At 38.1% G+C, this 12,960-nt stretch overlaps 1 protein-coding gene across 4 annotated transcripts in view; it reads left to right on the top strand.

Annotated features, from left to right (window-relative positions):
- The first annotated feature begins 836 nt into the window (after positions 1-836).
- Positions 837-12,960, top strand: part of RC3H2 (ring finger and CCCH-type domains 2) — a 54,942-nt gene continuing 42,818 nt past the window's right edge. For 2 of the 4 annotated variants that reach the window (XM_045883094.3, XM_045883097.3), the window contains exons 1-3: positions 842-1,167; positions 8,006-8,303; positions 11,299-11,416. In XM_045883094.3, coding sequence (XP_045739050.1) covers positions 8,073-8,303; positions 11,299-11,416 — 349 coding nt within the window. In that variant the 5' untranslated portion in view covers positions 842-1,167; positions 8,006-8,072. Of the gene's footprint in view, positions 1,168-8,005; positions 8,304-11,298; positions 11,417-12,960 lie in introns of all 4 variants that reach the window. The other 2 variants (XM_045883095.3, XM_045883096.3) reach the window with 2 other exon arrangements.

Below are 12,960 nucleotides of genomic sequence, written 5' to 3'. Positions count from 1 at the left end.
ATGAAATAAAACTAAAATCAATAGTAGAAATGAAATTTTTATTACCTTACACAGGACTTGGCACATGGTAAGCACTTCGTAAATGCTTATTCCCTTATTTCTTACCAGGCTGTTTCTTCATATATAAAAACATGATAATTTCTGCTTTCCAGTTTGCTGTGAAAAATCATTCAACAAAATTTTTTTTAAAGACTTTATTTATTTGACAGAAAGAGACACAGTGAGAGAGGGAACACAAGCAGGGGGTGTGGGAGAGAGAGAAGAAGGCTTCCCGCTGAGCAGGGAGCCCGATGTGGGGCTCTATCCCAGGACCCTGGGATCATGACCTGAGCGGAAGGCAGACGCGTAACGACTGAGCCACCCAGGTGCCCCTCATTCAACAAATATTGTATTGAGATATTAATTGAATTTTGATCCCTGCCAGCTTCTGAGGAGCTTTCTTTTTAATAAAGAGATTTGTGTTAGTGCCTGCCAAGCAAATGCTTTTCTTTTTATTTTTTTTAAATAGGGAGTTTGCTTGGCAAATATGTGGAGGGATTGAGGAAACGGGTCAGTATTAATTACAGGACAGTGCATAGAATATAATACAGATGTATCACATTATGCTCAATGGAGACCACTTTTTTCTCAAGGAGAGTCAGACACTGCCTCACATCAGTGTTTAGGAGGCTGGCTCAAGACGCTGATGAAGGTGCGGGGAGTTTCCCATCAACCCTTTCGGCTTGCCTAAGCTTCCTAACAGCACCTCCCACAGTGCTCCGGGGCTCCCCAGTCACGTGACAGGGGTGGTTAGACTCGACCAGAGGGAAGCTGATGCGCAGTCCAGGTGGCGGGGGCTGCTACTCTTTCCTTCCACCTCCTTTACTCCCAATCCTGCGTGATCTCGCGTGAAAGGGGGAGTATCTTCTCGCGAGAGCTAGGTCGGGATCCCTCCAGGACCGCCTCCGTGGAGAGGAGGAGGAGGCGGAGGCGGAGGGAGGAGGAGGAGGCCCCGTCGCGGCCTCCGCCGCCGCCAACGGGGCTGTCCCTATAGCTCCCGATGGAGTTTGAGGTCGTGAAACCGCCGCCGAGCTCTGCCCCGGCGAGACGAGGCGCCTCCGTCGCCGAGCCGCGCCGTCGCGGGGCTCCCGGGAGCGGCCCTTAGCGACCCCGCCCGGGCCCCCACAGGTAGGGCGGGGGCGGGCACGATGCGGCTCGGGCCCTAGCTCGGGTCCCTAAGTCCTCGGCGGTCGGGCGGGAGACCGGTCTTAGCCCGGGGCCTGTGTGCTGTCGTCGCCGGTGCCCTGAGGGTTGGGAACTGAGGGCCGCACCTGACGCTCGGACGGGGCCCGGAGTCCGGGGCCTACGGAGGCCCCTCTCTCTGGTAGGGCTTTTTCAATACCGAGCGCCCGGCGCAAATGGCCACCTCCCTTCGACACCGGCGGAGGGGAAGCCTCTGACCCCTGAGGAACCTACCCAAGCAGAGGCCAGGGTTCTCTCTCCCTTTTCTACACCAGTTGGCAAGAGGGGTTTTGGAGGAGGTCCTCGAAACCAAGCCCTCTCCTAGCTTTTCGGCTTTCTGTCCTGGGGCTTCCCGAGATCCCAGAGCAGGGATGGTGGAGGCGATCTGAGTGGTAAATAGGGACCGCGGCCAAACAATGCCCTGGGAGGGCTTAACCTCCTGGGAACGAAATGGCCGGACCAGAGTGGTTGCACAGTGGATGTGACGGAGCAATGGCATGAAACACGGCCAGGGAATTCTGCTGTGGCTTTCTTCTTTCCCTCTTTCATTTTTCCTTCTTCGGGAAGCCTCTTAAGGAGACTCTTCCACCATCTTAGAAGAATGGTAGAAAGCATCTTTGTTTCTCAGAAGCAGCTCTACTTTTCTCTGCCCTTAGCTTTCAGGAAGGGAGAACATGAGAGTAGCTGTCATTTCCATCCTTCTAATCACAGAGGAGTTTAAGATACCGGCAAGGTAGAACCTTGACACCAAAATAGTCTCAAGTAATCACTGACATGAAGTAGATCTAATCTCGTGATTCCCAGCCTGTTTTATTTTTAAATAACCACCTAGGTTCCCTTCTTTTAATTCCTACTCTCTCCTTACCTGGGCCCCTTTTTAATTCCTACTCTCCCCCCAAACCGCTGTGACTAGAATAACTTTTTATTACAAAGTGCTTAAGTAATCTTTTTTCCATTTTTGTATTAGTCTATTAACTTCCAATAGGAACTTTTGATTAACCCGAGAATGCAAACGTTGCTACACTACACTGATAGAATTTCACCCAAAAGCAAAGAAACAAATGTTTTAGTTACCCTGTGCAGCCTTTTTCTAGTTAAATACACAAATTTAGTTAAGGCTTTTCAAACATTAAGAAAAGTTCATGTATTTTGCCATTATTACCTTCTTTTACTATCTAAAAAGCAACACCACTGTTACAACATCCTTTTCCTGTGTTCATTCCACATTAGTTTTTGAAGGAATAGAGGCCATTAAATCCTGTCAAAATTTTTAATGTTGCTATTATTGTTAATTTGGAGATGCATGTTTTCCAAATTTTAGAGTTTGGAAAATTGCTAGAAGGACAAAATGTTAAGCGTATATTCCAAACATGTTTAGAAAAAGCAGATGTTAAAATTCAAATTGCCTCCTATTCTTTGAAGATTTAATTGCAGTTCTGTTCATTAGTGGATCTTTTGAGTTACTCCTGATCTGTTATTACTGTTGTGTTGACCTGACATATAAGACTTAATGTCCTTTGTTCATATGTTTTCATTATTTGTTCATATGTTTTCATTAATTCACTTTTTGCTTTTGTAATTTGCTATATCTTCCAGTCTGAAAGAGCTAACAAGAATTCTTTTGGGGGGGCGCCTGGGTGGCTCAGTTGATTAAGCGACTGCCTTCGGCTCAGGTCATGATCCTGGAGTCCCGGGATCAAGTCCCGCATCGGGCTCCCTGCTCGGCGGGGAGCCTGCTTCTCCCTCTGCCCCTCCCCCCTCTCATGTGCTCTCTCTCTCCTCTCATCCTCTCTCTCAAATAAATAAATAAATCTTTAAAAAAAAAGGAAACAGAACTGTTTAAAAAAAAAGAAAGAACTCTTTTGGGGGGGAAGTATTCTTTTAACACAAAATTTTGTGTTCAGAAATCAAACTTCGAAGCTATATGCAGTATCTAAGAATGCTAAGTAAACTTAGAACAAGGCCTTATTATAATAAGCACTTATTGTTTTGGTTGGACTGCATTGAAGTTTCACTTTCTAGTTATTGAAAAAGGAAGCATGTGGTAAAATAAAGCGAGCTGAAAATCAAAAGTAATGTTTTGCATCCAGTCTCCTAACTGTTGTAAGTTACATCTTTATATTTCTCAGGTTTTCTAGTTTTATGAAAACTTCTTAAGTGTGGTTGTGACTTTCACCTCAAATTCTTAATAAAAGTTAGTTTTGATTATTACTTTATAATTTTAAGTACTCTGGAGTTGCACTGTCCCAATACAAGCCAATAGCCACATGTGGCAATTGAGCACTTGAAATGTGGCTAGTGTGAATTGAGATGTGGTATCAATGTAAAATAAAATACACACCAGATTTCAGAGACTTAGTGCAAAAAAAAAATAATTTAAGCTACTTTAATAATTTTTTATATTGATTACATGTTGAAATGATATTTTGGATAAATTGGGTTAAATTCTATTATTAAAATTAATATCATCTGTTTTCCCTTTTTTAATATGAATACTAGAAAACTTTAAATTACTTGTGGCTCACATTGTGTTTTTATTAGACAGCACTGTTTAAAACAGCACTGCTCTTCTGAGAAATAAATTACCTGAATAAAAGTAGGCACATGAAAACCAAAAATTTCCTGACAGTATCATCTTGCAATCAGAATAATCAAAAAGCTAAGGACTTTGATAATATGAAGAATAAAGTTATCCAGTGGCCATTATTTGATAGGCAGAAGTGAGTAAGTTCTGTCTCAAAAATAAATATTGTTCATATCTTGTCATCACCAAAGCAAAACTTTATTGGATATGCTAATTAAAATAGAAAATTATCCCATTAGTGTTACACTAGAAGACATGGGAAATTAAATCTTATACTGATTAAAAAACTGAGTTCAGGCTCAGGGTGGATTTAAGAAAAAACTTGAGTCCTGTATCTTTCCTAACTTATACTAAAGTCACTTATAATAGCAGTCTTTAAAACTGTACTTCAATTCCTTTTCCTCCAGTCCCTTCAGTATGTTTGAGTGCCGAGTTTTAGAGTTTGTAGATTATTTCCATTGGTTTTGTTTGCTGTTTTATAGGCTAAGGTCTCAATTGTACCTGATGCTTTAAATAATAACTTTTGAAGTCCAAAACTGATTATTTGTAAGGTTTCTGAACTAAGAAGTACTTTTCAGTACTTTTCATTTCAGGAGCTTAAATTCCTCACATGGGTGAACTAAAATGAAAGCAATGAATGTCTTAATTAACAGACTTGAGCCCTAATGTCTAGATTTTTATGAAGAGAATTGTAAAATACTAGATATTTTTTATTATACAATAGTGAAAGAAGCATAAACTTTATTCTGGCACTTTAAAATCAGGTGGCATAGTCCAGAACTGGCTGCATAATGTCATGGTGGACTAATAACAAAAAATGAGAGTACTTAGCTGGTATGCAGTTTGCTCTTAATAAAGCAATGCATAATTTGCATCATATCAGAGATGTCTATTAATTACTCTTTCTATTTTACAAGTTAGTATTCATAACAAGGAACTTACAGCCTGGAAAATTACTTGAGGAAAATCTTTAAGGTCGCACCTATAATGTAGTGTTTCTTCTCTGCTTTATCTTGTTATTCTTCTTCAATTTTACTAACTAGTAACTGAAAGTTACTTCGTTATTACAAGTAATTTAATTAGAATGTTTTTCTTTTCTTTTCTTTTCTTTTTAAAGATTTTATTTATTTATTTGACAGAGAGATAGTGAGAGCAGGAACACAAGCAGGGGGAGTGGGAGAGGGAGAAGCAGGCTTCCCGCAGACCAGGGAGCCCAATGTGGGGCTCGATCCCAAGACACTGGGATCATGACCTGAGCCGAAGGCAGACGCTTAACGACTGAGCCACCCAGGCGCCCTAGAATGTTTTTCTTAAATAGTCTCTTTATGTATTTAGAGTTGTGGGCTTTTTGTTTGTTTTGAGTTTTGCTTTTTAATCCATTTTATCTCACTTTGAGATGTTTTGGGACTATCTTCAGGTTTGATACTTGACTGTTAACTCTAAGTGCTATTAGCAATTTAGAATTCCAGAGAGTCAAGTAAGTTACTATGGAATTAATAAAGACAATAGGCTATTTATCATTTTTGGTTATAAAAATACTTCCTAGGTAAATGTTTACGAAGTGCCTTTTTTAAAGAAATGAAAGTCAAAAAAAAGGAAGAAATGAAAGTCACTTTTGCCATCCCGAATTAAAAATTTCGGTGGACTATATAAGCTGCTTCTGTGTTTTAGATAAAATTTTATTTTGTCTTTATCTTAATTGAGGAATCTAGAATTTATTGATAATGGTACTGAAAAAAACATTTAAAAAAAAAACTTTTCCTATGACTTATTATATAAGGAGAATTTAGTACATACTTTTCCTGTCAGAAAGTTAGACTCTGACACATAGCAGGAGAATTTGGCAGAATTACTGACCAATTTTGGCAGAATTTTCTTTTTTTTTTTTTTTAAGGTATTCAGTTTCTATTAGAAATTAAAGTTCTCAGTATTAATTATATTACAGCATCTGGTGTTTGTAGACCTAGAAACACATGGGAGATATTATAACGTAAAACTATCAAGTATATTCTGGAGTAGTTTGAAATGCTTGAAAACTAACACGTGAAAGAAAATATGAAAGATAGCATTTTTATGTTTAGTTCAAACTTAAACGGCTTCTCCCACCCCCGACTCATTTACTAATGTAAAGCATTTCAGGGTGATCTTGGAAAACGAAATAAGGAAAAAGTGTTTCCTACTAGTTTCCTATTACACAGTGTGATACCCTAACCCACAAAATTAGCATTTCCAAACAGGTGGCCATTATGAAAAAATAGATGCAGTGTCTTGTTTTGATAAATATTTTATTGGTTCAGGTTATTAACTAAATTAGGGCTCTCAGTAGATTTAAGATAAAATGCCTTCTCCCTCAGAAGCCTTTTTCTTGTATAATCCTACAGCCTAGAAAGCTGAACATTTCAAATGTTAAATAGCTTCAAGAAGTGATGTGTTCACCTGTTCAGTGCTCATCTCTAAAGTTGGAAGCAGACTAACTGGGTTTAAGATTGATGGCATTAATAGATGTGGCAATGCAAGGGTAAAAAGTATAAAATAAGTATAACTTGCAAGATTTGGCTAGTTTAAAAATAAAGATATTAGATACTTTACATTAGAACTGTTTGAGGAGAAATTTGTACAGGGTGCTTTTTATATAACAAGCCCTGTGATTCATTTACCAAGATATTTTTTGAAACCTTAGTTTTTGTGAACATAAAAGCAAAATAAAAGCTAACAGAATTCTTCATTTGGATGTGGGGATATTGGAGAATCAGTTATATACTTTTCTGTCTTGAATCTGACTATAGTTTTAAACATCTAATTTCTGTGGAACTAAGATATTTGGATTGGTAAACATTCTTATGAAGTAAAGTAGTGGCTATTTAATTGCCCTAAATACCTAGATATCTGTTCACCAGAGAACCTTTGTCAGACTTATGTAAGTTTTGAATTGGAAAATATGAAAAATTTGTGAAATGTAGAGTGTTCAAGTTAGGTATCTAAAGATTTTAGAGTGCAGTATAGTTGTTTTTTTTTTTTTAAAGATTTTATTTATTTATTTGACAGAGAGAGACACAGCGAGAGAGGGAATACAAGCAGGGGAATGGGAGAGGGAGAAGCAGGCTTCCCGCGGAGCAGGGAGCCCGATGCGGGGCTCGATCCCAGGACCCTGGGATCATGACCTGAGCCGAAGGCAGACGCTTAACGACTGAGCCACCCAGGGGCCCCTAGAGTGCAGTATAGTTTTGATGCCAAATATTTTATTACAAATCATGGAATAAATATTTTAATCTTAGGAAAAAGAATTCTATCATTTTTTTCCATGTGCCTTTTAATCATATGTAAAGATAAAAATTTATATTTTGCTTTTTTTTTCTGTTTAGAATTATTAGGTGAGAATATTGCTTTATTCTTCCATATCTTGCTCATTGGACCTGACAGTTTGGGGTTGTGTATCTGTATACCTCTCTCACTAAAAGATATGTTTTGTCGAAAGTATTGTAGGGGACCACATTCTAGATTTGTAAGACAATTTTTTTTTTTTAACTTTGGCACTGTATTTCTGTATTTTAAGGTTAGCATCTTTTTTTTTTTTTTTTTAATTTTTGGACAAACTGCTCTGTCATCATCATCTCATGTACTTTGATTTTCAGTACCTTTGTTAGCCTCTTAGTCAAATCTTGACCAGAGATTTCCTCTTTCGTGAAGCTGCCAAGTTGAACATATCCTTATCTGACTTGGTCATTTCAGGTGGCTGTTTCTTCACACTTGACTCACTATAACATTCTTTGGATCAATAGATTTCAAAGTCCAATAACTCTTAGACCATTTCTTAATATATTTGGCGGTAGTAGCTATCCAAAAAACCCAAGCAATCCAAAGTAATTTGTGTTCCTAAGAATGAAACGTGGAAAGTTAATCTACTTATTTGATGTGGTCATTAAGAAAAATACATAAAAGCTTTGATAGTCGACTATTCTTTGAGCAACCAATATAAATATGTTTAGTTGAAAAGGACACTATACAGATATTGTTTCTGGACAAAATTTCAGAAATTTAACAAATTCAGCAAATAGATTAAAGAAAAAGACATCCAAAGCATATAAAATTATTCAGAGTATTTTAGGTTTTGAAGCTGTGATGGTTGACTTAAGCAGTTAACTCTTAAAAGGTGAATGATGAATATTATGTGGGTTAATTCTTACTTTTGTCCATTTCCAGCTTACAAAACACTACACAGCAAAATAATGATCTGCTAGACTGCTAACCCGAGCATCCAGCTTCCACAATGCCTGTGCAGGCAGCTCAATGGACAGAATTTCTGTCCTGTCCAATCTGCTATAATGAATTTGATGAGAATGTGCACAAACCCATCAGTTTAGGTTGTTCACACACTGTTTGCAAGACCTGCTTGAATAAACTTCACCGAAAAGCTTGTCCTTTTGACCAGACTGCCATCAACACAGACATTGATGTGCTTCCTGTCAACTTTGCACTTCTCCAGTTAGTTGGAGCCCAGGTAAGCTTTCAAGGTTTTACTAATTTGGTGTATGTAATAATTATAGACCTTTGTTCATTAAGGGGTACAAAGTGTGTCTAGTGATACTTGAGACCTCAAAAATATTCAGTATATCTGATGTCATTGTATTCTGCAAAAATGTTCTTTAGATAATGTCATAAATCCTTATGCAAAACCATAAATTCCATTATAGTTATGTGTTTCTTTGTGTTCAGTGCAGTGGTCAAAATTTATGTTTATAATTTGGTGGATAAGGAACATTTTTAAATAAGCATATTCATTAGGTGATATGAAAAGAAATCTATTCAAAGCTTTGGCTAGATACTAATCAACTGGAACCCTCAAATGGAGGTTTTGGAGTCTTTTTTTAACTTCACTTGACTTTCAGGATAATATTACAAGTGAGAAAGTAAGGTCTATTTAGGGATGAACCAATTTCCAGAGTATCAGTACCAAATTCTTCACAGTTTCTTATGCTTATGTGTTATAAAATTAATATTTCTTGTTTATAATCATTTTACTGAAATCAGACCAAGACCCTAGACTTATAATAATTTCCATTTAATAAAGTCTTACTTTGTTAGGTATGATAGTAAGTATTCAACAATTATTATTACTAATTCTTTCCATAGCTCTTGAGATAGTTATTTGCATTTTACAGGTGAGGAAGAAGATGAAATTCTGTACATCATGCACTATATATTAAAGCAAGAAAGGACTTTTCTGTTTAACCACTTCTTTTTTTTTTTTTTAGATTTTTTTTTTTTTTTTTAAGGATTTTATTTATTTGACAGAGAGAGAGAGAGCACAAGTAGGCAGAACAGCAGGGAGAGGGAGAGGAAGAAGCAGGCTCTCCACGGAGCAGGGAGCCTGACGTGGGGCTCGATCCCAGGACCCTGGGATTATGACCTGAGCCGAAGGCAGCCGCTCAACCGACTGAGCCACCCAAGCGCCCCTGTTTAACCACTTCTTAGAAAATTCAGTGAATTAAAAATATCCCATTCTTTTAGTGTCTTGATATTTGAAGTTTTTCTTTTAAAACATATTTATTTTCAATGTTCATAATCCAGTTAGACACTGTGAAATCAAGATGCATCTATAATCAATAGTATGTCATAATTGGCAGCAGTTTTTCTTTTTTTTTTTCAAGATTTTATTTATTTATTTGAGAGAGTGAGAGAGAGAAAAACAGCATGAGAGGGGATAGGGTCAGCGGGAGAAGCAGGCTCCCCGCGGAGCCGGGAGCCCAACGTGGGACTCGATCCCAGGACTCCGGGATCATGACCTGAGCCGAAGGCAGTTGCCTAACCAACTGAACCACCCAGGCGCCCGGCAGCAGTTTTTCTTAATGGCATGTAAAATAACAGTGCCTTTTGCAAACAGTGGCATCTTAGATCCATAAATACTATACTAGCTACCTGCCATTTATTTAGCATCTGCTATATAGGTCAGGTATTATGTTTTGTCATTTATAAATGTCCTCTCAATTGGGCTTAATAGCCTACAGGCTTATACAGTATGATTTCTGTTACCTTTAAAGCCCCACCTGCTACTACTGACGTCATTCTTTCTGCTTAAGCTATATTGCTTCCTAGCCAATTGTTAAATATGCCAAACATGTTCCCACCTGAGGGATTTGGTAGCGACTGTTATCTTTGCCTAGAATGTTTATTACCTCTCCTCTTTCAAGTCTTTATTCAAATGTCATGATTCCCAAGGAAGCCTATCCTGACCACACCTGTTAAAATTGCAGCCCCTCTCCAGCACTCCCAATCCCCCTTATCCTTGCTGTGTAATTTTTACTGATCACTTTCTATCATACTACGTATTTATTTATTATGTTTTTTGATTTATTGGCTCCATCCTCTCCACGAGAATGTAAGCTCTTCAGGGGCAAGAAATTTTATCTGTTTTGCTCACTGATAGTTGCCTAATGCCCAAAACTGTGTTTGGAACATGTTAAGTACTCCATAAATACAAGTATTTTTTTAAAGATTTTATTTATTTACTTGAGAGAGAGCAGAGCGAGAGAGTGAGCACACGAGTCGGGGGGAAGGGCAGAGAGAGAGAGGGAGAAGCAGGCTCCCCACTTGGGCAGAGAGCCAGACACGGGGCTCAATCCCAGGACCCTGGGATCACGACCTGAGCCGAAGGCAGACACTTAACTGAGCGCCCTAATATACTTAATAAATACAAATATTTGTTGGATTAAATGGAATTTTCATAGTGGCAGTATGAAATAAGGATTTTCATCTCCATTTTTCAAATAGGAAAACCATGAGTTGGAGCAGTTAAGTGATTTACTCAAGATCACTCATGGAAGTGGCAGAGCTGCAGTTTATGCCCAGGTTTTGACCTTTCATTAAGGTCTTGGAGCTGCTGGGTGGCTCAGTCAGTTGAGTGTCTGACTTTTGACCTCAGCTCAGGTCTTGATCTCAGGGTCATGAGTTCAGGTTCCACACTGAGCTCCATGCTGGGCATGGAGCCTACTTAAAAAAAAAAAAGTACTGTGTCTTGTGGTGTTTCTATTCTACAAAAAGGGGACAGACCATTATCAATAAATATAATAAGTAAATTACATAGTGAGAAGGTGCTAAGTACTTTTTTTCCTAGTTATCTTGAAATACCTTTTTTTAAAGTTGCAAAAAATAATGTACAGAGAACCTGTATAACTTTCTGCAACTTCCCCTAATGTTAATATCTGTCAAAATTATAGCATAGTTATCAAGCTTAAGAAATTAACATTGATACAGTATTATTAACTACTTGCTGCTTTTTCCATTTATTAATACACCGAGCCCCTGCTATTAAGTATAGTAACCTTGGTTCTTGGAAAGCAGTTTGGCTAGGTGTTTGGCTTTAATTTTACTTAAACTACTTTGATGTATTGTCTCTGTATTATAATTTTTATACTCACCAAGATTATTATCAAACATATAAATAACAGTTCCATGAGCTGGATGAATGTATTTCCTCGATTTTTCTTTGTTTTTAGGTACCAGATCATCAGTCAATAAAGTTAAGTAATTTAGGTGAGAACAAACACTATGAGGTTGCAAAGAAGTGTGTTGAGGATTTGGCACTCTACTTGAAACCACTAAGTGGAGGTAAAGGTAAGTTCATAAAAAGTCTTTTTACTGGTGAGCAGGATTTGCTAATATACCCTATTAAATTTTGAGATTTATTGTTTTAATTTTTTAAAGATATTTATTTATTTGACTGAGAGAGAGAGCACAAGTAAGCAGAGCAGCAGGCAGAGGGAGAGGGAGAAGCAGGCTCCCTGCTGAGCAGAGAGCTCAATGTGGGTCTCAGTCCCAGGGCCATGGGATCATGACCTGAGCCGAAGGCAGACGCTTAACCGACTGAGCCACCCAGGCGCCCCTAATTTTAAGTTTTAAAAGTTTGGACAATTCTTGGAAACTGAAAATAACCAATATTGTTACTATTTTAAGAATTCATCAGACACTACATATTGAGATATCTACAGTTTGTATTCATTAAAATAATAGCAGAATATTAATTTTAATAAGTCCTACTAAGACAATTTCATGTATTCATTTAATCATTCAATTTTATTGAGCACTTAGTCGTGGTTAGGGTCCCTGCCTTCACAGAGCCCACAGTCTATTGGGGGAGATAGGCATATAAGTGCAATAAATTATTTCAAGTGTTGTGACAGAAACGGATTTCTATTTTGTTCATCATCACATACCCAGTGACCCACGCATCAGATGAATCTATCAAGTATTTATTTTATATCTGCTCTGTGCTTTGCACTGTTGCAAATATTGAGGACATAGTGATTTCCTTGAGAAACTTAGTTTATCTACCTCATTCATTCAGTCATTCATTTACTGAACAGATATCTAACAAGCATGTACTAAGTGCTGGGCACTATTTTGGTATTTGGCATACATGAGTAAAATGCTTGCCCTTATAGCACTTAAGTTTTAGAAAAGGGAGAAAGTATAGTAAACGATAAGCATAATAAAAAATTATATAGTATGTTACAATTGATAATACATTTAGAGGGATCAGAGATGTCAGGGTGAGGGGACAAGGGCAGGTTGCAATTTTACAGAAGGTGGTTAGTGTAGGACTCATTAAGAAGGTAGCTTCTAAACTTGAGATGAAAGAGGTGAGATAGTTAGCCATGTAGGTTCCTGGGAAAAGAGTGTGCCAGAGAAGCAATAAGGATCGAGCACCTGGGTAGCACAGTCAGTTAAGTGTCCGACTCTTGGTTTCGGTTCAGTTCATGATCTCAGGGTCCTGAGATTGAGCCCTGTGTCAGGCTCTGTGCTCAGCAAGGAGTCCGCTTGGGATTCTCTCTCCCTCGTAGTCTTTCTCTCTCAAATAAATAAATCTTAAAAAAAAAAAAAAAAAAAGTTCCAGAGAGGCAATAGCAAAATCCCCAAGGCATGCCTAGTATCTTCAAAGAACAATAATAGGAGTGTGTCTGGAGCAGTGTGAGTTAGGGGGAGAGCAGAAGGACATAGATGGAAGGAAGTGGTAAGACCAGATAATATGCAGACTTGCAAGCCATTTTAAAAGCTTGAGCTTTTACTGCAAGTGAAATTGGGGAGTCACTCTAGGGTTTTAAGCAGAGGAGTGACACAATATGACTAATGTTTAAAGGATCTCTCTAGTTGCTCTCTTG

Source organism: Mirounga angustirostris, unplaced genomic scaffold, assembly GCF_029215605.1.
Source record: "Mirounga angustirostris isolate CCGP_5_RB_7025 unplaced genomic scaffold, mMirAng1.0.hap1 SCAF_15, whole genome shotgun sequence".
NCBI classification, from domain to species: domain Eukaryota; kingdom Metazoa; phylum Chordata; class Mammalia; order Carnivora; family Phocidae; genus Mirounga; species Mirounga angustirostris.
This window is presented reverse-complemented; position numbering and strand designations above follow the sequence as displayed.